This window comes from Neomonachus schauinslandi, chromosome 14 (assembly GCF_002201575.2).
Source record: "Neomonachus schauinslandi chromosome 14, ASM220157v2, whole genome shotgun sequence".
Classification (NCBI taxonomy): Eukaryota; Metazoa; Chordata; class Mammalia; order Carnivora; family Phocidae; genus Neomonachus; species Neomonachus schauinslandi.
The window spans coordinates 49,211,829-49,233,397 of NC_058416.1; the positions used below are offsets into that span (position 1 = coordinate 49,211,829).

At 41.2% G+C, this 21,569-nt stretch overlaps 1 protein-coding gene across 1 annotated transcript in view; it reads right to left on the bottom strand.

Moving 5' to 3' along the window:
* The window catches only part of GREB1L (GREB1 like retinoic acid receptor coactivator), a 130,209-nt gene that overhangs the window by 26,802 nt on the left and 81,838 nt on the right, over nucleotides 1–21,569 (bottom strand). Inside the window, exons 15-17 of the mRNA XM_021686242.1 lie at nucleotides 19,229–19,421; nucleotides 7,105–7,238; nucleotides 3,865–4,204 (exon numbers count right to left, since the gene is read on the bottom strand). Coding sequence (XP_021541917.1) covers nucleotides 3,865–4,204; nucleotides 7,105–7,238; nucleotides 19,229–19,421 — 667 coding nt within the window. The remainder of the gene's footprint in view (nucleotides 1–3,864; nucleotides 4,205–7,104; nucleotides 7,239–19,228; nucleotides 19,422–21,569) is intronic.

The following is a 21,569-nucleotide window of genomic DNA, read 5'->3' on the forward strand; positions in this document are numbered from 1 at the left end:
ACAAAATGGGATAAAGAAATCTAATAGGCAAGAAATAATGTCATAGGGTTTGATTAATGATTTGTTGGTGTCTAGATAAAACAGCCTTTAGAAATAAATATGCCCACAATTATTCGAATAAAATGTATATAATTTGTAAAATGGGAAGCACTCTAACCTTATTGCCCAGGTTGGTTTTTTTTATCATATATTTGTATACCAAAGGGAAATCAATGGATCTATTTAGCTGTTTACAAATTTGAGAGACTTTTTTTTTGTCTTAGAAAATCAATCTATCCAGGGTGGCTCACTGGGTTAAACATCTGACTCTTGATTTCCGCTCAGGTCTTGATCTCAGGGTCATGAGTTCAAGCCCTGCATTGGGCTGGGTGTGGAGCCTACTTTAGAAAAAAAAAAATCTATCAAAAATATTTGTTTAAATTTTAGAAGAAAGGTACCTACAAAAATTCAGTTTTCCATACATTGTCATGTCAAAGTGAATATAATAACACTTTGATTTAGAGTAAACAATTCTGGGAACAGGAATCATTTTACTTATATAATTTTGCATTGGACTCATGATGTCCCTGACACTGAGGTTCTCCCTGAATGGATTTTAGCTCCCAGAAACCATCCATTGGTCATGGTTCCACAAATAATGAGGTCGTTATAATGATGGTATAAGGGATATTATGTTTTACTCTACAAAAAGATTTATTTTTAAAAGATTATTAAAGAAATCTTGCTTTTACTCTTGACCAATCAGAGCTAGCCAAACCACTACAACATGCTTTTCTATTCTGATGAATGATGGCCACAGTTCTTCAATGGACTGACCATGCCCTCAGGATGATTTCACTGCAGAGCATTTAAAACAACACAAAAGACGGGGTGGGCACTGAGTTCAAGGACAATATGGGGCTCATGGCCAAGGAAATTTGATGAAACTTCACAGGCCTTCTGGAGGAACCAATTTATTTAGATTTAAGCCTGGTATCCTTCCAGAATGCTTGTCATCACTTGTAAGTCAATCACAACACAGCAGGATAATTAGAGGGAAAATAAGGCCATCCAATGAAAGAAGAGGCAGAGGATGTTACCCAAGACTACAGATAAAAGGCACATCTACCCACCCATGCCATCCTGATAGTGGTAAGGGAGGTTGGTAACTTAGAGATAAACATGAAGGGGTGCCTGGGTGGCTCAGTTGGTTAGGTGTCTGACTCTTGATTTTGGCTCAGCTCATGATCTCAGGGTTGTGGGATCAAGCCCCAGGTCAAATTCAGCACTCAGCGAGGAGTCTGCTTGAGGATTCTCTCTCTCCCTCTCCTTCTGCCCCTCACCTTGCTCCCGTTCTCTCTCTCAAATAAGTAAATCTTAAAAAGAAAGGAAGGAAGGAAGAAAGAAGGAAAAAGAAAAAGAAAGAAAGAAAGGAAAGAAAGAAAGAAAAAGAAAAAGAAAACATGTGAAGCAGAAACCATCTGGCAAGTGGCAGTCTTGCTTAGGATGTGACCATTTCAATGGAATTTTGTATTTTTACTTCCACACAAAGAGAGAGTATAAACAGGATGGATTGATGTGATCCAGTGGTTTTGACAATATGGAAATCTCTTTTGTGTGGTCAGTGCCTGGCAGCTACACATACAAATTGAGATATAATTGTTCTGAGAATTACTTGGACCCCCCTTCATGTATGGCATGTTCTCAGGGCTCACAGAACCACTGCTGTCTAAAGGCCCTGAAGGTGATTCTGATGTGCTAGCAGCCAGTTAGGACTCTTGATCTTGGGGTTGTGGGTTCAAGCCCCACTCGGGGTGTAGAGATTACTTAAGAAAAAGTTAAAAAAAAGAACCTCAAGTCTTGATTGTGGTTTTCAACCTATGGCCCAGAGGGGTGAATTATTTAGGACCAGCTGATTTATACTGACTTAGTGACTGGCACTTTTGAAGACTCTCAACGAATTACCTCAACTATAGGTAGCTACACTTGATCAGTGTCATGGAGACCCAGAGAAGATTCTGCAGCCTCACATCCTCTTCAACCATCTCCTGCAGATTATTTGCCTTTCCAGATTCTTCAGTCATTAGTATCATTCAAATTGTCTCGAGACATACATCTCAATGAATTATACTGTGAGAAGAGTTTCAGGACTCTCATTTGTTATTCATCCTAGAAATCTTAGTTATGTGGTCTATAACTATAATTTAAAATTGTGAACATTATATTACATATAAAATATAAATGTTTCAACTTCCACTAAATATAGGGTTTCTATTTTTAGACAGATTTATTTGTTCCAGTTGCTAATCAATCTAATGTATTTTGTTTGCATTTTGGGATTATTCCATTTAGGTTAAGCTAATAGAATACAATAAAAAGGTTTATGTTTGCAAAATGCTTTATGAACAGTGAATAACATCCTCAAATTAGAGCTGAGATCATACAGTCCAACTCTCTCATTTTGCAGGTGGGAAACTGCAACCCAGGGTGAAAATGAGAATTGCCCAAGACTATGTGCTTTCTTTTCATAACATTTGTGCCAAAATAGATTTTTCTTTTCTTTTTTTAAAAAAGATTTTATTGGGGCGCCTGGGTGGCTCAGTCATTGGGCGTCTGCCTTCGGCTCAGGTCATGATCTCAGCATCCTGGGATCGAGCCCCGCATCGGGCTCCCTGCTTCACGGGAAGCCTGCTTCTCCCTCTCCCTCTCCCTCTGCTTGTGTTCCTTCTCTCTGTCTCTCTGTCAAATAAATAAAAAATTTAAAAAAATCTTTAAAAAAGATTTTATTTATTTATTTGTCAGAGACAGAACGAGCATGAGCAGGGGGAGCGGCAGGCAGGCAGAGGGAGAGGGAGAAGCAGGCTCCCCGCTGAGCAAGGAGCCCAATGTGGGACTCGATCCCAGGACCCCAGGATCATGACCCGAGCTGAAGGCAGACACTTAACTGAGCCACCCAGGCGTCCCAAGCTAGATTTTTCTTAACCCAATTTAGCTCAGTATTTAGTGTGCAGGGTACAGATACCATGCTGGTCTAGCTCAGACATCCACTACTTAGCTTGGTATCATACCTATATATATGCAGTTATTTTATTATATGCTTCCTAATGGCTAGGACACATTAGATTATAAAAGTCCCCAGAAAAACCTGAGCAGGGCATAAAGTAGGGAGTTAGGTGAGTTGATTTAGGAATTCTGCCTGTCCCCTCCATGCCTACCAGGAGGGGTTAAGGAGAAGCAGTCCCACTGGCCATGCGAGGGGGTTGACCCGTGCTCATGCACTAATCCCTCTGCAGTAGGCTTGGAGAAATCAGACCAGCAAGCCTCAGAGCTGGGCGTCAAAGCGAGTTCAATGAAACAACAAAGGGTTGAAGAATCCACATGCAAGAGGGTGGGGAATAGCTCTCTATGAGTTCTAAAGATAAAACAGAATACTTTACCTACTGACTCTAGACCTGAGCTGACAGGCTAGGTAGACAGAAAAGAATTAATGAATTGATGTCACTTAAAGGCGAACCCACAGAGGTCTGAGAGAACAACTTACCTTTTTTTCTGAGAAAACAGATGGCCGTGGGCTAGATGCATCTTGAACAAGGTCAATAAACATGGGGTCAAATTGGGTCATCTCATTTTTGCACCTGCAGTTGGAAGGCATGGAAGACCAACTGCACGCACATGCTAAAAAGGGGGCTCGACAGAATCTTAATAAACCGGCTCCAATTAGGGAAGTGTACATGTCCCTTGGTTTAGCCTTAACACTGTCACGAAGATCAAATCAACACATGTGCAAAACTCTACTAAACTCAGGCCTCCGAGCCACCTAGGTGGGGTTCCTAGAAAACAGAAACAAATGATATTTCAAAGGAGAGCTGTCCGACCATTGCTAACCTTTAATCGCGCCACAAAGTGCGTTGCGACACTGAGTTCAGAGGCGGGGTTCCCGAGGATGATCTCAAAGCGGTACTGCAGCCCCAGCTTGTCGCGCACCTCCTGCAGCCGCTCCTTGGCTAACATTGCCAACTGCACGGAGGGCACCCTGATAATGAGCATGTGTCCCCTCCCACTTCTCGTCTTTCCTGGGGAGCTGATGAGGTCATCCATAATGCTGAGTGTTTCCGGTGTGCTGTGGTCTCGGAGGGACGCCATGGTGGTGAGAGCCATCAGAGCCTCTGAGTACTGCTGGATGAGAAGGTAGCAGCGGACGACCATGCTGTGCAGCCTGGGGTACCTTCAACAGAACACAGGGAGCTAGAACTTGGGCAGCAAGACCAGCTGGCACAGTAAGGTCTCTGTGGGAGGAATGCAGACCCAGCATGGTGGGAAGGGGTTACCGATCAGTGGTGGGCTGGAGCCCTAGTATGACCTTGGAGCCTACATCGCTAGAAGGAAAAGTGGAGCCTTCAACGCCTGTGAGTCAGAAACTGTTGGGATACGTACAGCAAGTTAAAGAGGTTTAGGGATGGTCTAGCGACCCTAGCTTCTCTGAGTGTGGTCTGTGGTCCAGTAGCAGCACCACTTGGGAGCCTGTTAGAAATGCCAAATTCCCCCACCCCAGATACCTGAATCAGAACTCACAGCCTGACAAGACCCCCCAGGTGATTTGTATGCACGTTAACTTCTGAGAAGCACTGATCTAGTCAGGTTATTTGTTGACAGAGTCATAATGGATCATCCCTGGATCCTAACCTCTTACTGGTGGCACTGAGTTAGAATGGTGGTTGTCAGCTTATTTCTCTGATGTTTAAAACCACAGTAAAGAAAATTGAGACATTAGTATCATGTTTGCAAAGTATCAGATAGAAAAATAATTATTATTATTACTAATAATTACTAATTTGATGGTAGCCCCACAGATAGCAACTGTATCTTCCCATAAAATGTGCCTTGGTGCCAGAGAAAACTTGGAGCTGACTGGAGAAATAGCACCCCCTAGTGGTGTAGCCTCCTAACACCCGAGCCCTGCTTAGTCCAGGGAGCCTGGCAAATAGGGGTGTCCTTCCCTCATCCCAACACCCATTGGTACTCCACCCCCACCCTGCCTGGACTGCCAAGTAAGAGGATCACTTTGTTCAAATTGGCACTTTTTACAGCTACAGAGCAGGCAGAAAATTTGTTTATGAATTATTTATGAGTTACTCCTCAGAAAGCCAGGCCTGCTGGCAAAGTGAGTACAAATGGGCAAAGAGGACCCCTTTGCAGACACAAGGAGGTGCTGGTCAAGAAAAGAGGGGCTGGCAAAATGAGGATGAGCCTGTGAACTTTCTTTCTGGTTGCCAGCTGGTAGCACAGGCAGCCGCCTAGCAGCTGGGTAGGCCATGGGGTGGTTCGCCTTTGTTCCACTTTATAATTCTATTTAAAGTAAAACAAGTGGTCTGCCAGCCTTGTACAGAGAAGCCCAGGGTCAAATAACAGTTAGGGTCTTCAAATGAATAGCATGGTTTTGAAGTACTTCAGAGTTGGAAAGGACTGTGGATGCTCTGGTTTTGACCACTCCCGCTCCTACCAGAAGGAGAGTGAGTTAAGTGGCTGAGAGAAACCTGGCTACTTGCCCAAGATCATGCAACTGGTCAGGGACAGAGCTGGGTCTGGACTCATTCAGTTCTCTGATAATGTCTCCTTGCATTGCAAGGGTTTAGTAGGTTGGGGAAAAGTGAAGAAATCCTTCAGTTCACTCAATCCTGGGCCAGGTTCTTCAAACGCTCAGTAAATCACAGCTATAACTAGCTTGAGTGACTGGGCTGGAAGAAGTGAGCACACAAGATCCTTGTTTAAAGCGTTAATGTTTTTTGATGGGTCAGGTAGGTAAGCCAAAGTTAGAACACATGGTAACTTTGATCTACAGGCATTTAGATCTCACACTCTGAAAGAAGTATGAATTTAGAAGGCAACAGTCTTCACAACCTGTTCTGTTTGCACTGAACTGTAATTGTTTGTTGTATTGTAAGTATTACCAAAGTTGTAAGAGAAGTTAACAGGATTGACTCTGAATGATGCTACCAGAAGGGAGGGAACGTTCCAAGCTGGTGGATGCAGCAGGTGGGTGGGAAACACTTAAAAGGGAGACTCATGGGATGATTTTGGAAACGTTAAGATCACATGTACTGTGGAAGGATTAATGTCACAGTGTCTGTTAAGTCTTAAATCCAACAGCTGCAAAAATATAAAATCCTACTCTGAGGCTTCTCCTTTTGTTGGTGCAGCATAATAACTCACTGGTAGGATACAGTCACCCATCCTCATTTTTATTTCTCTTTCTTTTTTCTTAGCAAAGTTATAGAACAGATTGTTAAATAGGTGGTTCGTGGTTAATTGGAGCCAATTTGAAGAACAAGAGCTACTAAAAATTAGAATGTGCCTCATCAAAAAGAGTCCACCTGCCCCCATCACTGGAAGGTCAGACAGACTACTGCAGCCGAGGGCAGGGAGGGCCCTCTACCAGGTTACGTAAATTCCAATGCCTCTGTGATGCTTTGAGTCTATGCTTCAAGATCAGAGAGAAAAAACAGGAAAACCCTTTACTCTCCTGGAGTTTGACCAGAACTTGGAGAATAAAAAGAAAGCAGAGGAGACAGAAAAGTTATGATCTTTATCTTCCAAGGTCAGGCACTGGAGGAGGCACATTAGGAAGGAACTGAACTCACTTCAGTGATCTAATCACTCCTAATTTTCTTTAGTCTACACTCCAAATCTCTCATAGTAAAGTTCAGTTTTTACTGAGTCATCTAAGGGTACTTGCCTGTGGTGGATAGAGGGGAAAAGAGAAAAAGAAGTGTAGGGCATACGGTGGGGGAGGCCACCCCTCAGAGAAAGGGTCTTTAATCAGCAAATTCCTCTGTCCATCTAATCCCCTGGTGGTAGCAGTAAAGCATGCTTGGAAGATGATTCAGAGCATGGCAAGTGGTTCTAAGTCCCACTCTGGGTCGCTAGTTTCCTTTGTTAGTCTTGGATGATCACAGAAAACCTCTATGAGTAAAGGTCATCTTAGGAGAGGCTATTCTTATTCTGCCTTTGCATGTCATCTGCACAGCTGGAGCTCCACAGAACTCCCTGTGACAGTGACTCAAAAGACTTTTGGCTATTTTAGACACACAAGTACAGCTAAAGTAAAAGCTGAAGGTCCTTACTTACCTTTCCAAGAGCGTGTTCACCATTTTTTCAAAAGTCTCATCACATCTCAGAAGGGGGCTTGTGATGCCCCACTGTAGAGACTTACTGTATTCATTCAAGCCGAAATACAGCTTCTCCTGGCAGCTCATGTCCTCCTGATTCAAAACAGAGCCAAACCCAGTGAGGAGAGGATACAATGTGTCTTATTTTCTAGGGGTGGGGGAAAATCCCTGCAATATGTTATTTGTGAGAAGGTGAAAAAGTTGTGAATAAACAAGTGGGACTACATCAAACTAAAAAGTTTCTGCACAGCAAAAGAAGCCTCAACAAAATGAAAAGACAACCTATAGTACAGGGGAAATATTTGCAAATCATATATCTGATAAGGAATTGATATCCAAAATGTATTTTTTAAAAACTCACATAACTCAACAGCAAAAAATCCAAACAATCAAAAACAGATTGAGGAACTGAACAGACATTTTTCTAAAGAAGACATACAAATGGCCACCAGGTACATGGACATGTACTCAAGAACGCTAATCATCAGGGAAATGCAAATCAGAATAAGGATCTAATGTACAAGATGGTGACTATTATAATGGGATATCACCCAAACACCTGTTAAATTTTTTTTAAAGTAATATCTAGGCCCTATGTGAACTTGAATTTACGACCCCAAAATCAGGAGTCACATGCTCCAATGACTGAGCCAGCCAGGCACCCACCTCACACCTGTTAGAATGGCTGCTCTCAAAAGGAAAAAAGATAACAAATGTTGGCAAGGATGTGGAGAGAAGTGAGCCCTCATGCTTTGTTGGTGGGAGTGTAAATTGGTACAGCCACTGTGGGAAACAATATGGAGGTCCCTCAAAAAAATTAAAAATTAATCCAGTAATTCCACTTCTGGGTATTTATCCAAAGGAAATGCAAATAGGATATAGAAGAGATAAATGCACTCCCATGTTCATTGAGCATTAGTCACAATAGCCAGGAAATGGAAGCAACCAAGTGTCTGTCAACAGACGAACAGATAAAGAAGATGTAGTATGTATATGTATATGTCCACACAATGGAATATTATTCAGCCACGAGAAAGAAGGAAATCCTGCCATTTGTGACAATGTAGATGGACCTTGAGGACATTATGCTAAGTGAAATCAGTTAGAGAGAGAAAGACAAATACTGCATGGTTTCACTCATATGAGGAATCTTAAAAAAAAAAAATCGTCAAACTCATAGAAGCAGAAAGTAGAATAGTGGTTGCCAGGAGTGGGGGGTGGGGGAAATAGGAGATGGGGATTAAGGAGGGCACTAGTGGTGATGAGGACAGGGTGATGTATGAAAGCATTAAATCACTATATTGGACACCTGAAACTAATATAACACTGTAGGTTAACTAACTGGAATGAAAATAAAAACTTAAAAAAACATAAAAAAATGAGGCTTTGCCATTTGCAACAACATAGATGGAACTAGAGGGTATAAGGCTAAGTGAGATAAGTCACACAGAGAAAGACAAATGCCATACGATTTCACACATGTGGAATCTAAAAAACAAAACAAATGAACAAACAAACAGACAAAAAACAGACTGTTAAATATAGAGAGCAAAAATAAATATATCAAGTAAGCAAGCAAACTGGTGGTTGTCAGAGGGGAGGGGGATGGAAGGGTGGGTGAAGTAGATAAAAGGGATTAAGTGATACAAATTTCCAGTTACAAAATAAGTAAGTCACAGAGATGAAAAGTACAGCATAGGGAATATAGTCAATAATCTTGTAATAAGGTTGCTTGGTAACAGACGGTCACTACACATGGTGAACAGTGAGTAATGTATAGAATTGTTGAATCATGATGTTGTACATCTGAAACCAACATAACACTGTATGTTAATTATACTTCAATTAAAAATACGTAAAATAACTATTAAAATAAATGTCTTATAATTTAATGTCAATTATACCTCAACGAAGCTGAAAAAAATTTTGTTTCATTATATAACCTGGTATCTACAGTTATCTCTGGGGCAAAACCAAAATTTCTTTTCCCTTCAAATGAACTTTAATATGTGGTTAATGTTGACATGTTTTATTTGTTGTTGTTGTTTTTTAGAGAGGGAGGGCAGGAGGGGCAGAGGGAGAGAGAATCTTAAGCAGACTCCACATCCAGCACAGAGCCTGACATGGGGCTTGATCTCACAACACTGAAATCATGACCTGAGCTGAAATCAAGAGTTAGATGCTTAACTGACTGAGCCACCCAAGCACCCCATGTTGATGTGCTTTCTTAAGGCAGATGGTAACTACACAGATGGTTTGTTTTCTCTTTGCTTTGTTCAGGCATCTTCTGAGGAATAACATTTTTAGGCTGGTACAGTCACTGGTCAGACTTTCCCTCATAAAGCAGCTCTCTATACTGATACTTATCTATAGAACTCTCTGGAGATCAACAAACTCAAAAACTCTATTACAAAAAACTTCTCTGACATCATCTAATGATGGTAATTCAGAAAAGCTTATTCTTTTACAAAAAATATTTATTTAGAAATGGAATCTATACTTTTCTGCCTTCATAAGCAGAATTCACTGTATTTATCCTCCCCCCCCCTTTTTTTTTAAAGATTTTTATTTATTTATTTGAGACAGAGAGAATGAGAGACAGAGAGCATGAGAGGGAGGAGGGTCAGAGGGAGAAGCAGACTCCCTGCAGAGCAGGGAGCCCGACACGGGACTTGATCCCGGGACTCCAGGATCATGACCTGAGCCGAAGGCAGTTGCTCAACCAACTGAGCCACCCAGGCGCCCCATCCCTTTTTTTTTTTTTTAAAGATTTTATTTATTTGACAGACAGAGACACAGTGAGAGAGGGAATACAAGCAGGGAGAGTGGGAGAGGGAGAGCAGGCTTCCCGCCAAGCAGGGAGCCCGATGCGGAGCTGGATCCCAGGGCCCTGAGACCATGACCTGAGCCGAAGGCAGACGCTTAACGACTGAGCCACCCAGGCGCCCCTATCCTCCTTCTTGATGACTCAGTCATTACTATGACATGAATATTTTGGGATGTGACCCAAAATTTCCCTGAGAGGATCCTGAGATGTGTGACAAGCTGTCCTTAAATGTAAATAGCCCCCAGAATATTAAGTAAGCTTTTTGAGTTCATCAAAAAAAAGCATCTGCTTTTTTTTTTTAAAGTTTTCTTTCCTCTTTTCTACTTTAATTTTTCCCAGTCATTTCTCCTAGCTGTCATGTGTCCTATGTGTTTTAGTCTTACTTTTATTTGTTATGTATTATGTATTGACATTTTTCTTTAAACACTCTCCAACTCATTTCATAAAGGTAATACAATAGCTTAAAACATAAGTTAAAAATAAAGTAAGCAATCAGAGGAAGAAGAAGCAAGGGTAAGACAAATAAGATTGGGCCAGGGATGAAGCTAGTGCTCTCAAAAATGCACACAAGAAGGTTTTGCACATTTTGTTTCTGAGCTTTTTTAGTAACTCAGAAAAACAGATAAGCAACTCTGTGATTTTTTTTTTTTAAAGATTTTATTTATTTATTTGAGACAGAATGAGAGACAGAGAGCATGAGAGGGAGGAGGGTCAGAGGGAGAAGCAGACTCCCTGCCGAGCAGGGAGCCCGATGCGGGACTCGATCCCGGGACTCCAGGATCATGACCTGAGCCAAAGGCAGTCGCTTAACCAACTGAGCCACCCAGGCGCCCGCAACTGTGTGATTTATAAGGTCCATAAGACAGAAGATAAAGCATTTATTTAATTGGCAGCTTTTCATTTTTTTGTGCCCCCCCCCCCCCGCCCCCCGCAACCAGTTATTCCTGCTTGTTCTAACAGGATCTTATTTGAGAGTAAATACGCTAGAGGACCACAGTATGTCCTATAAATAGTGGAGCCTTAGAGGGTACAGCGAGGGGCATCTATCTTGGAGGCTTGGAAGCCTTTTTTTGTTTGTTTGCTCCCTTCCTTCTGGATAATTGTGTCAAGTAAGTCATTTCAGGATGCAAAAAAGTCATTCATCTGGGTTTCTCTCCTTATGTGGATTACCGGAACAGAGAGAGTGGAAAGGCTTTCTCATCCTGTCCTGTTTCTTTGGGAAAATACAAAATCCTCCTCCAAGCCCGCTGTTTTTCCTGATGTAGCATTTTCACTCACTGGGTAGGATGCATCCACCTGTCCTCATTTTAATTTCTCTCTCTTAGCAAAGTTATGGGGTGGGTTATTAAACAGATGGCCTGTACTGGAGGCCAGTATTTTTTGGCGTCAGTACTTTTTTTAGTAATCTATTAAGACTTTATAGATTAAGAACTAGATATACTAAAAATAAGAATTAAATGTGAATACTTAACCCAATTTGTTAGGTTTGCATTAAACTGTAACTGTAGTTTTCTAAGTATTATAAACCTTGTAATAGATGTCAATGGGACCCCCTTTAAAATGTGTTTTACAAAGCTCTGAATGATGTTACTTGAAAGAAACATGGTGTCCCAAGAATCACAAATCATACTGAATCATTATGTCTTTTGGGAAAATGTCCCTTCTCCTACAAAACAAAACAAAACAACAACAACAACAAAAAAATCTCCCTCCTCCCAAAGTCCTACCCTCCCAGTGACCCTCACCTGCAGCTCTCCCTGTCCTCTCGCTGCTGTCCTTGCTTCTCGCCAGCCAAATGCTCTGCTCCCTGGAAGGTCACCAAAGACTCCTGAGGCCAAATCCAAAGGCCTGTACCTATCAGTCTTTGGCCACCACCCTCTTGGCAGTTCTCTACCTTCCTCAACCATTTTATCCACACCAGCTGCTTCTATAATCATTGTTCTTGACAAAATATTCCAAATCTACATCATAAAGCCCCAGCAGAAACTCCAAATTTGCATTTGCATCGGTGCACTCTCCTCAGCCTTAACTCATTCAAAATCCACCTCTGCCCTCCACAGATCACTCTTCGTCTTGGGCCTCAAAGATATCTCGGACTGTTCTCTTTTCCCCAGTAAAGAAATCCTAGAAAATTCACCATTTCTCCCCTACTATTTCTGGCTAGGACCACGATTTATGTATTTGTTAATTTGAACCTGAATTATCAGAAAAGCCAGATGACTGATCTCCCCATGTTTAATCACTTTGACTTAACCTCTATCATGAATGAACTGCTTTAAAAGGCAGCCTCTCAGTATCTCCTAGAGCTGAACATATGCGTTCATTCCCACATATACACCCAACAAAAATACCTACCTGGGTCTACTAAAAGGCATGTGCTAGAATGTATATAGCAGCAGTGTTTGAAATAAATGAATGGGATGGATAAGTGAATTGTGGTGGTCACCCAGTGTAATCTATATACGGCAATATGAATGTTTTATGACTCATGCAAAATAGAGAAGAATCTCACAAGCAATGCTGAGCAAAAGAAGCTACGTACAAAAGAGTGCATACTGCATGATTCCATTTATATCAAGTTCAAAACTGGGCAAACCAAACCTATGGGGTAAGAGGCCAGAAGAGTGTTACCCTTTGGTGGGCAGTGCCTATTTTCTGGGGTAGTGGTAATGTTCTATTTCTTCATTTGGGTGCTGGTCCTACGGGTGCTTTCAGTTTGTGAAAATTCATTAAGTTGTACGTTTACCATGTTAGTATAAAAATAAAATATGTATATTCTGATAATATAATTGACTCTTGAACAACAAGTTTGAACTGCATGGGCCCAACTTACATAAGGGGTTTTTGAGGTTTTTTTTTTTTTGCTTTTATTTTTTGCTTTTTTGTGCAAATAGCTTTATTGTTTTCACTTGGTGCAGGGCTTGGGGGAGGGCTCCAGGGTGGTTAAAAAGCTGCCTAGTGGCTGCAGGGAGAGGCTCAGGCAGAAGCCCGGACACCCAGGGGGATGCAGATGGGCCATTGGGCTCCAGAGGCTCCTAGTTATCTTGCTTGAAAGTGAGCCTTTGGAAGAGATACTCACCCAGCTCAGCCTTGGGGGCCAGCCAGCCTGCAGAGGTTAGTCAGGTAGTCGCCCAACTTCTCGATGAGTTTCACCTCCTCATCTAGGAAGTGGTTTTCCAGGAAGCCACAGAGATGGGGGTTTGTGTGGGCAGAACCCAGAGCAGGCAGATCCAGAAGACCCTGGTTCAGATTCTTCTCCAGGACCATGGGTTTACCCTACTCATCTTGAGAGGGCTTCCACATGTCCCGAAGAGTGAATGGCTGCCGGGCCGATCTTGTATCTTCGAGAGACTCGGCACTCCAGAGCCACATGGCTGAGGTTGGAACAGAAGCCCAGGGAGAGGTAGGCATTGGAGTCTTGCGGATGCATGTTGGCCAGGCAGGTGAGGGCGGCCTCCACCTTGATGGGGTCTTTCTGATGAATCCGGGAACTCATGGCTGATTGGCAATAAGGACTAAAGCTCAAAAACTGGTGATGGCTAGTCCTGAAGCCAGAGGATGGCTGAGATGGTTCTGAGGTTGCAACTGGAAAAGAGATTGGAGGGTGTCTGGAGGCTGGAAGAAGGGGCATCCCTGGGTCTGTTCCGTCCAAACACTGTTGAAGCAAGAGACAGATCTGCAGGACTACCAGTCGCTCTGCCTATATGTAGATTTTTTACAGTACAGTACTGTAAATGTATTTTCCTTATGATTTCCTTAACTCTTTCTTTTCTCTAGCTTACTTTATTGTAAGAATACAGTATATAATTATATAATATACAAAATAGATGTTAATTGACTGTTTATGTTATCGGTAAGGCTTCCAGCCAACAGTAGGCTATTAGTAGATAAGTTTTGGGGAAGTCAAAGTTATATGCGAATTTTCAGCTGCACAGGGGTGGGTACTTCTGACCGCTGTGTTGTTCAAGGCTCAACTGCATTTTTAATAATACTATGCCCTTATGAAAAAATTGTTAATGTCTATGTAATAAGTGTAAACTTTGCCAGCCTGGCACTGCAAGCCTCTATCTGTATATTTCCAGGTTTCTTTTCATCCCCTTAGTGTTCTCTGAAAAATCCCCATGTTTCCTCCTCTGTGGTGCTGCCCAAGCTGTTTGCTGCCAGAAGTGCCCACGCCCAGTCCTTCCACTCTTGCAATGCCATCTGCCGTGCTCTCTCCATGTCACTTTTCCTAGTGCTCTCAGATGGGTGGGACTTCTCCCTTCTTTCAACCCCCAGAGCATTTTGATTTTTTAAAGTTGTCTTATTCTACTCTGTTGTTTTTGTTTTTGCAAATAAAAATTGTATATATTCAAGGTGTACAACTTGATTTTTTAAAAAATTGAGATGTAATTGACATGTAGCATCGCATTAGTTAACAGGTGTACAACATAATGATTCTATTTATGCATAGGGATACCTTGGAGATTTGAGGGTTTGGTTCCAGACCACTACAATACAGCAGGTCGTCAATAAAATGAGTCAAATGAATTGTTTGGTTTCCCAATACATTCAAAAGTTATGTGATTAAGTGTGCAATAGCATTATGTCTAAAAAAACAATGTACATACCTTAATTAAAAGATACTTTATTGCTTAAAAATACTAACCATCATCTGAACTTTCAGCAAACCATAATCTTTTTGCTGGTGGAGGATCTTGTCTTGATGTTGATGGCTGCTGACTGATCAGGGCAGTGGCTGTTGAAGGCAGGGGTGGCTGTGGCAATCTCTTAAAATAAGAGAACAATGAAGTTTGCCACATCAATGGACTCTTCTTTTCATGAATGATTTCTCTGTGGCATGTGATACTGTTTGATAGCATTTTACCCACAGAACTTCTTTCAAAATTAGAGTCAATCCTCTCAAACCCTGCCACTTCTTTCCCAACTAAGTTCATGTAATATTCTAAATCCTTCGTTATCATTTCAACAATCTTCACAGCATCTTCACCAGAAGTAGATTCCATCTCAAGAAACCACTTCCTGTGCTCATCCATAAGAAGCAACTCCTCATCCGTTAAAGTTTTATCATGAGCTTGCAGCAATGCAGTCCCATCTTCAGGCTCCACTCCTAATTCTAGGTCTCTTGTTATTTCCACCACATCTGTAGGGACTTCCTCCCCTGAAGTCTTAAACCCTTCAAAGTCATCCATAACTTTGGAATCAACTTCTTCCAAACTCCTGCTAATATTGACATTTTGACCTCTTCCGATGAATCATGAACGTCTCAATCACCTGAAATGGTGAATTCCTTCCAGAAGGTTTTCAACTAACTTTGCCCAGATCCATCAGAGGAATCACAATCTATTGCTACAACAGCCTTATGAAATGTATTTTCTTAAATCACAGGACTTAAAAATTGAAGTTACTCCTTGATCCGTGGGCTACAGAATGGGTGTTGTGTTAGCAGGCATGAAAACCACATTCACCTCATTGTACATCTCCATCAGAGCTCTTGGATGACCAAGTGCATTGTCAATACTATTTAGTTCACATTCTTACATGGATGTGGCATTGTGCCACAATGCTAAATCTACTAATGTGTTTACAATAGTAACATCAAAGATCAATGATCATAGATCACCATAATAATAATGAAAAAGTTTGAAATATTGTGAGAATTACCAAAATGTGACACAGAGACATGAAGTGAGCAATGCTGTTGGAAAAATGGTGCCAACAGACTTGCTTGACACAGGGTTGCCATAAATCTTCAGTTTGTAACAAATGAAATATCTGCAAAGTGCAATAAAGAAAAACACAATAAAATGAGGTATGCCTACATACATATTGCAAAATGATCACCAGAGTAAGTCCCTCAGCCCATATATTATAATTTTTTTTCTGGTGATGTGAACTTGTAAGATCTACTCTCTTAGCAACTTTCAAATATGCCATACAATATTAACTATAATCACCATGCTGTACATGACATCCCCAGGACTTATTAATTTTATAACTGGAAGTTTGTACCTTTTGATCCCATTCATCCATTTCACCCATCCCACTCCTGCCTTTGGTAACCACCAAACTGTTTTCTCTATGTATATGTTATTCTACTTTCATTAACAGTAACTTTAATTTGTACTTTGCTTTCTCCTTTAAACAGTCAGTTCTCTCTGTGTGTTCTTGGGAAGATCTAACAGTAGCCCACAAGTGCTCAGTATTTTTTGAATTGAATTACTCTGCTTTTCTCAATTTTTCCTTTTTGAGGACATTGGTCTCAGGATAACGAAAGGAGGCTAATGGTTAGGATTCTTCCTTAATGTGTAAGGGTGTTGTTATAAATTAGATTCAAAGTTTTTATCTTTTTTCTATGCTGATCTCAATTTCATAGTGATGATTTTTTTTAAAGATTTTATTTTTATTTATTTGACAGAGAGAGACACAGTGAGAGAGGGAACACAAGCAGGGAGAGTGGGAGAGGGAGAAGCAGGCTTCCCGCCAAGCAGGGAGCCCGATGAGGGTCTCGATCCCAGGACCCTGGGATCATGACCTGAGCCGAAGGCAGATGCTTAACAACTGAGCCACTCAGGTGCCCCTCATAGTGATGATTTTTTTAAAAAAACCTTAATTAGAGTATAATAACTCTCCACCCCTCAATTATTTTGATTAAATCCTGGGTATCAAATCTTTAATTCATAAATACTTCACTAGATGCCTCTGAAATAAGAACGCTTTAAAAAATATAACCATAGTACCATTATTATGCCTAAAAAAGTAACCATAATCATAGGAATGACTTTTTAAAAAAGATTTTATCTATTTATTTTAGAAAGAGAGAGAGTGAGTAGGAGTGGGTGGAGGGGCAGAGGGAGAGAGAGAGAGAGAGAGAGAATCTCAAGTAGACTCCATGCTGAGTGTGGAGCCTGATGTGGGGCTCGATCTCACAACTCTGAGATCATGACGTGATTATCAAGAGTCAGATGCTCAACCAACTGAGCCATCCAGGCGCCTAGGAATGACTTCTAAGGAAAATTATCTTAAGCATATTTCCCTATTATTTCATGTCAGGAGAAGGTAAAGGGCAGAAGCTATGAGTCCTTCCTATCACTGGTGTGATCCCTTCTGGAAAAGACTACACCAACAAGGTAAATTAGGATGGTTCTCTTTCCCCCCAACAATATTTTGAAAGCTAACATTTAATAGGAAAATTGTTGGCTTAAAAAACAAATTTTCCTGGGTGGCTCAGTCGTTAAGCGTCTACCTTCGGCTCAGGTCATGATCTCAGGGTCCTGGGATCGAGCCCTGCATCGGGCTCCCTGCTTGGTGGGAAGCCTGCTTCTTCCTCTCCCACTCCCCCTGCTTGTGTTCCCTCTCTCGCTGTGTCTCTGTCAAATAAATAAAAATCTTTAAAAAAACAAAAAACAAATTTTCCCTTCATAAGTTCTATTGGCAATCCCATTCCATGTCAGGGCAACTACTTGGGTAGCCTTCAGGTGCACCCTACACTTTAGAGGCAAAGGAATCGAGCTAGCCTCTTAATCTCACCTGTAATTTGACATCCAACTGACGAAGATGGCATAGAGAAGATACTAACAAAGTGAGAGCTCAAAGCAATCTCTATGTGCTAGCGAACACACTGAGACAGTTCTCACAAGGGAGGCATGGTTGATGCCAACATGATTCAGTGACCTGAGCTTGCTTGACTGCAAAGAGCAAACCAATACTCAAAAATAAGAGCTACAGGTCAGGGAAAACTTACGTACTTCATAACAGAATGAAATGCACCGGGTTGATAAATGAATAAATGTCATTCTTTTTTTAAAAAAGATTTTATTTATTTATTTGACAGACAGTGAGAGAGGGAACACAAGCAAGGGGAGCAGCAGAGGGAGGGGGAGAAGCAGGCTCCCCACCGAGCAGGGAGCCCAATGTGGGGCTGGATCCCAGGACCCCGGGATCATGACTTGAGCCAAAGGCAAATGCTTAACGACTGAGCCACCCAGGTGCCCCTAAATGTTATTCTTATGTAAGACATATCTGGCATCTTTTACTTAAACATGTTTATTTAAAAATATCCATTATGTTCAATATTTTTAAACAAAGAATCCATTACTTAATGGCTAATCTTCATTGTTTTTAATGAAACACTTATTTCTTTTCTTGGATAGTGTATTTATCATACACTGTATAGGTTATGGAAAATATTTTCCAGGTGTTAGGGGTTGGAGCCAAAAAAACATACAGTCCTGAATATGTACAACTTTGAGATGGCTGCTCTTAACACATTAAGTGCTACTACTGAGTAATTTAAAATAACAGTATCATAATCCCGTTTCTTTTTTTTTTTTTAAAGATTTTATTTATTTATTTGAGACAGAGCGAATGAGAGACAGAGAGCATGAGAGGGAGGAGGGTCAGAGGGAGAAGCAGACTCCCTGCTGAGCAGTGAGTCCGATGGAGGACTCCATCCTGGGACTCCAGGATCATGACCTGAGCCGAAGGCAGTCACTTAACCAACTGAGCCACCCAGGCGCCCCAATCCCCTGTTTCAACCAGAAGACTGAGAACTGATTACAAGAAAAAAATCCAGTTGCTGGGAGAACATGAGCATAACTTACAGTCATAGATCAGTAAGACTGAAACATGACAGAGGAGCCCTTCAAAAGGACAATAAAATTTCCACATTTCAGATTGATATTAATCATTTATTTTATTAAGATTTTATTTATTTATTTATTTGAGAGAGAGAGAGAGACAGAGATAGGGAGAGAGAGCATGAGGGGGAGGAGAGGGGAGAAGCAGCTCCCTGCTGAGCAGGGAGCCCCACGGGGGTGCGGGTGGGGCTCAATCCCAGGACCCTGGAATGGAGACCTGAGCCAAAGGCAGATGCTCAACCGACTGAGCCACCCAGGCGCCCCTGAAATTAATCATTTAAAGGCATAAAGACAGTCCAAGCTATTGGTGGCCATATAAGATAATATCACATTTTTTGGGGAAAAACTATATAGGATGGATAATTTTGTATATGCATGATAACCTAAAAAAGAACATAATCAGATTTATATAGGACACTACTCACAATTTTTTAGTCTTATAATAATTATAATTATATGGAACTTTTGGCAGATAAAGCTTTATGTTAAATTTTTGAAGTCATGTGTTATTTTACAAATTTTATTTGTAAAATATTTGACCATATTTTATTATAAGATTCTGCTCCCTGGGGAACTGAGAACATGACTGTGTATCAGAGAGCAGAACAGAGACTCACCATGTTGTCCAGCTGTATCCAGTGAACCTCATTGCTGGAGCTGATTCGAGACTGTTGGGTCTGTAGTGTGTACGGGAAGGAGCTAACCTGGAGCACCAGCAGATTGAAAGCTTCCAGGACTTCTCTGCAGTTAATGACTCTATCAGCCAATCCATGACTGGGTTCACCATGTGACAAAGAACCCGAAATGACACTGTGTAGAAATATTGAAAGTCACATTAATACCTCCTAATTTAAAGGATCAGATACAGAAGCAGACACCAAAATGGAGATAATGTTTTCATTTTTATTTTTCTAGTCCTTTTTAATTGGGAGCAGGATTAGAAGCAACCAACATTTAATTTGAAAGAACAATAATTACACTCCTTCTTACCACTTTCAGACAGATCTCAAAGATTTTTTTTTTCCTGTTTCAGTCTGTCTCTGATATGCCTCAAAGTGTAACTCAGTTCTACAGGCCAAGGATACCTAAATCTGTAGCTGAGATGGATCACTTTGGTCTGAAAGATCATCTGAATGAGTTTCTCCATCAAAACATGATGCTTATAACTGTGCAACGATTGGTACCCCAGAGAGGCCCCCAAACTGTGAGGGATCCCCCCTGTGTTAATGTCACTCTCCTTCCTCCCTTGAGCATGTTATACTATGGGGAGGTTACACAGGGGCCACTTAACCCCTCCCTCCTCATGACCCAAATTTTTATACCTGAATCATTTTCAGTTCTGTTCAATTTGGATGTACCAGGTTGCTATGCAGCCTCAAAACCACGTATTTTTTTTTTTGTCAAAGAAATAATCTCAGTACCCTGGGGAATTAAATATAGAGTGATATACATCCTATATACATCCTCAGAGCTATTACCCCAAACTTTCAAAGATGAGGTATATCAGGTCACTGAGCTATTTTTGCTCATAGAACACAAGGAGTAACTGAAGAGCATCTGGGCAAAATTCTTTTCTATTTTTTTCTTCTTTCTTTTCTTTCTTTCTTTCTTTCCTTCCTTCCTTCCTTCTTTCTTTCCTTCCTTCCTTCCTTCCTTCCTTCCTTCCTTCCTTCCTTCCTTCCTTCCTTCCTTCCTTCCTTCCTTCCTTCCTTCCTTCCTTTCTTTCTTTTTTCTTTCTTTCTTTCAAATCTAACATGCTATGCAAGATCTTATTTACACCTACATATGGATTTAGAGTTCAGATTGTGGAGTGCCAAACACATTCTGGCTTTTGAACAAGCACTTTTGCAATTCTGCTATTTCTACAATAGACCCCAAATCTTTCATATTCTTAATCTCAGTGTGTCCTGAAGAAAGGAAAATCTATGAACACCTGATGATGCCCGAACTTGCCTTTTTAACCCATAAGATCAAAGAAAGGAAAATCTATGAACACCTGATGATGCCCGAACTTGCCTTTTTAACCCATAAGATCAAAGTATTACAGATAATTACTATAATTTGGTCTGGGAGCAAAACTGGCTCCATCATGCCACATTTACTAATTTACTATTCTTTCACTGTTAACCCACCTGAGAAATAGGATATTCTCTTGTTTAAACTGGTAAATTGGGGAAGGTTTCAGATTTGCTCTCAGATCTTTTTTTTTTTTTTAAAGATTTTATTTATTTATTTGAGAGAGACAGAGATAGCGAGAGCAGGAACACAAGCAGGGGGAGTGGGAGAGGGAGAAGCAGGCTTTCCGCGGAGCAGGGAGCCCGATGAGGGGCTCGATCCCAGGACCCTGAGATCATGACCTGAGCTGAAGGCAGCCACTTAACGACTGAGCCACCCAGGCGCCCTGCTCTCAGATCTTTTAAAAAAACATTTTTTTTAGAGTTTATTTATTATTTTTAGTAATCTCTATATCCAATGTGGGGCTCAAACTCACAACATCAAGACCAAGAGTCACATGCTCCTCCTGACTGAGCCAGCCAGGTGCCCCTGCTCTCATATCTTTAAATGGCATCTTTACTACTGTTAAAGGTATGCAGGTAGAGAGAAAGGCAAGGAAGAGGAGCAACAGCAGAAGAGAAAAGAAAAGAGGAAGGGGAAAAAAGGGAAAAGAACTGGGGAGGAAGAAGGGTGGGGAAAAGAAAGCACATGGCCCTTCTGGAAGCTCATGAACCTCAACCTTCCTGCTGTTGTCCTTTCTCTGAGGCAGCTGAGTTCTGCAATACCCTGAAGACAGCTTTTTAACAGGGGTTCCTTCTTTCTTTTTCTTTTTCTTTCTTTCTTTCTTTTTTCTTTTTTCTCTTTCTCCCTCTCCCTCCCTCTCTCCCTTCCTCCCTTCTTTCCTTCCTTCCTTCTCTCCTTAAAAGATATATTTATTTATTTGAGAGAGAGAGAGAAGGACCC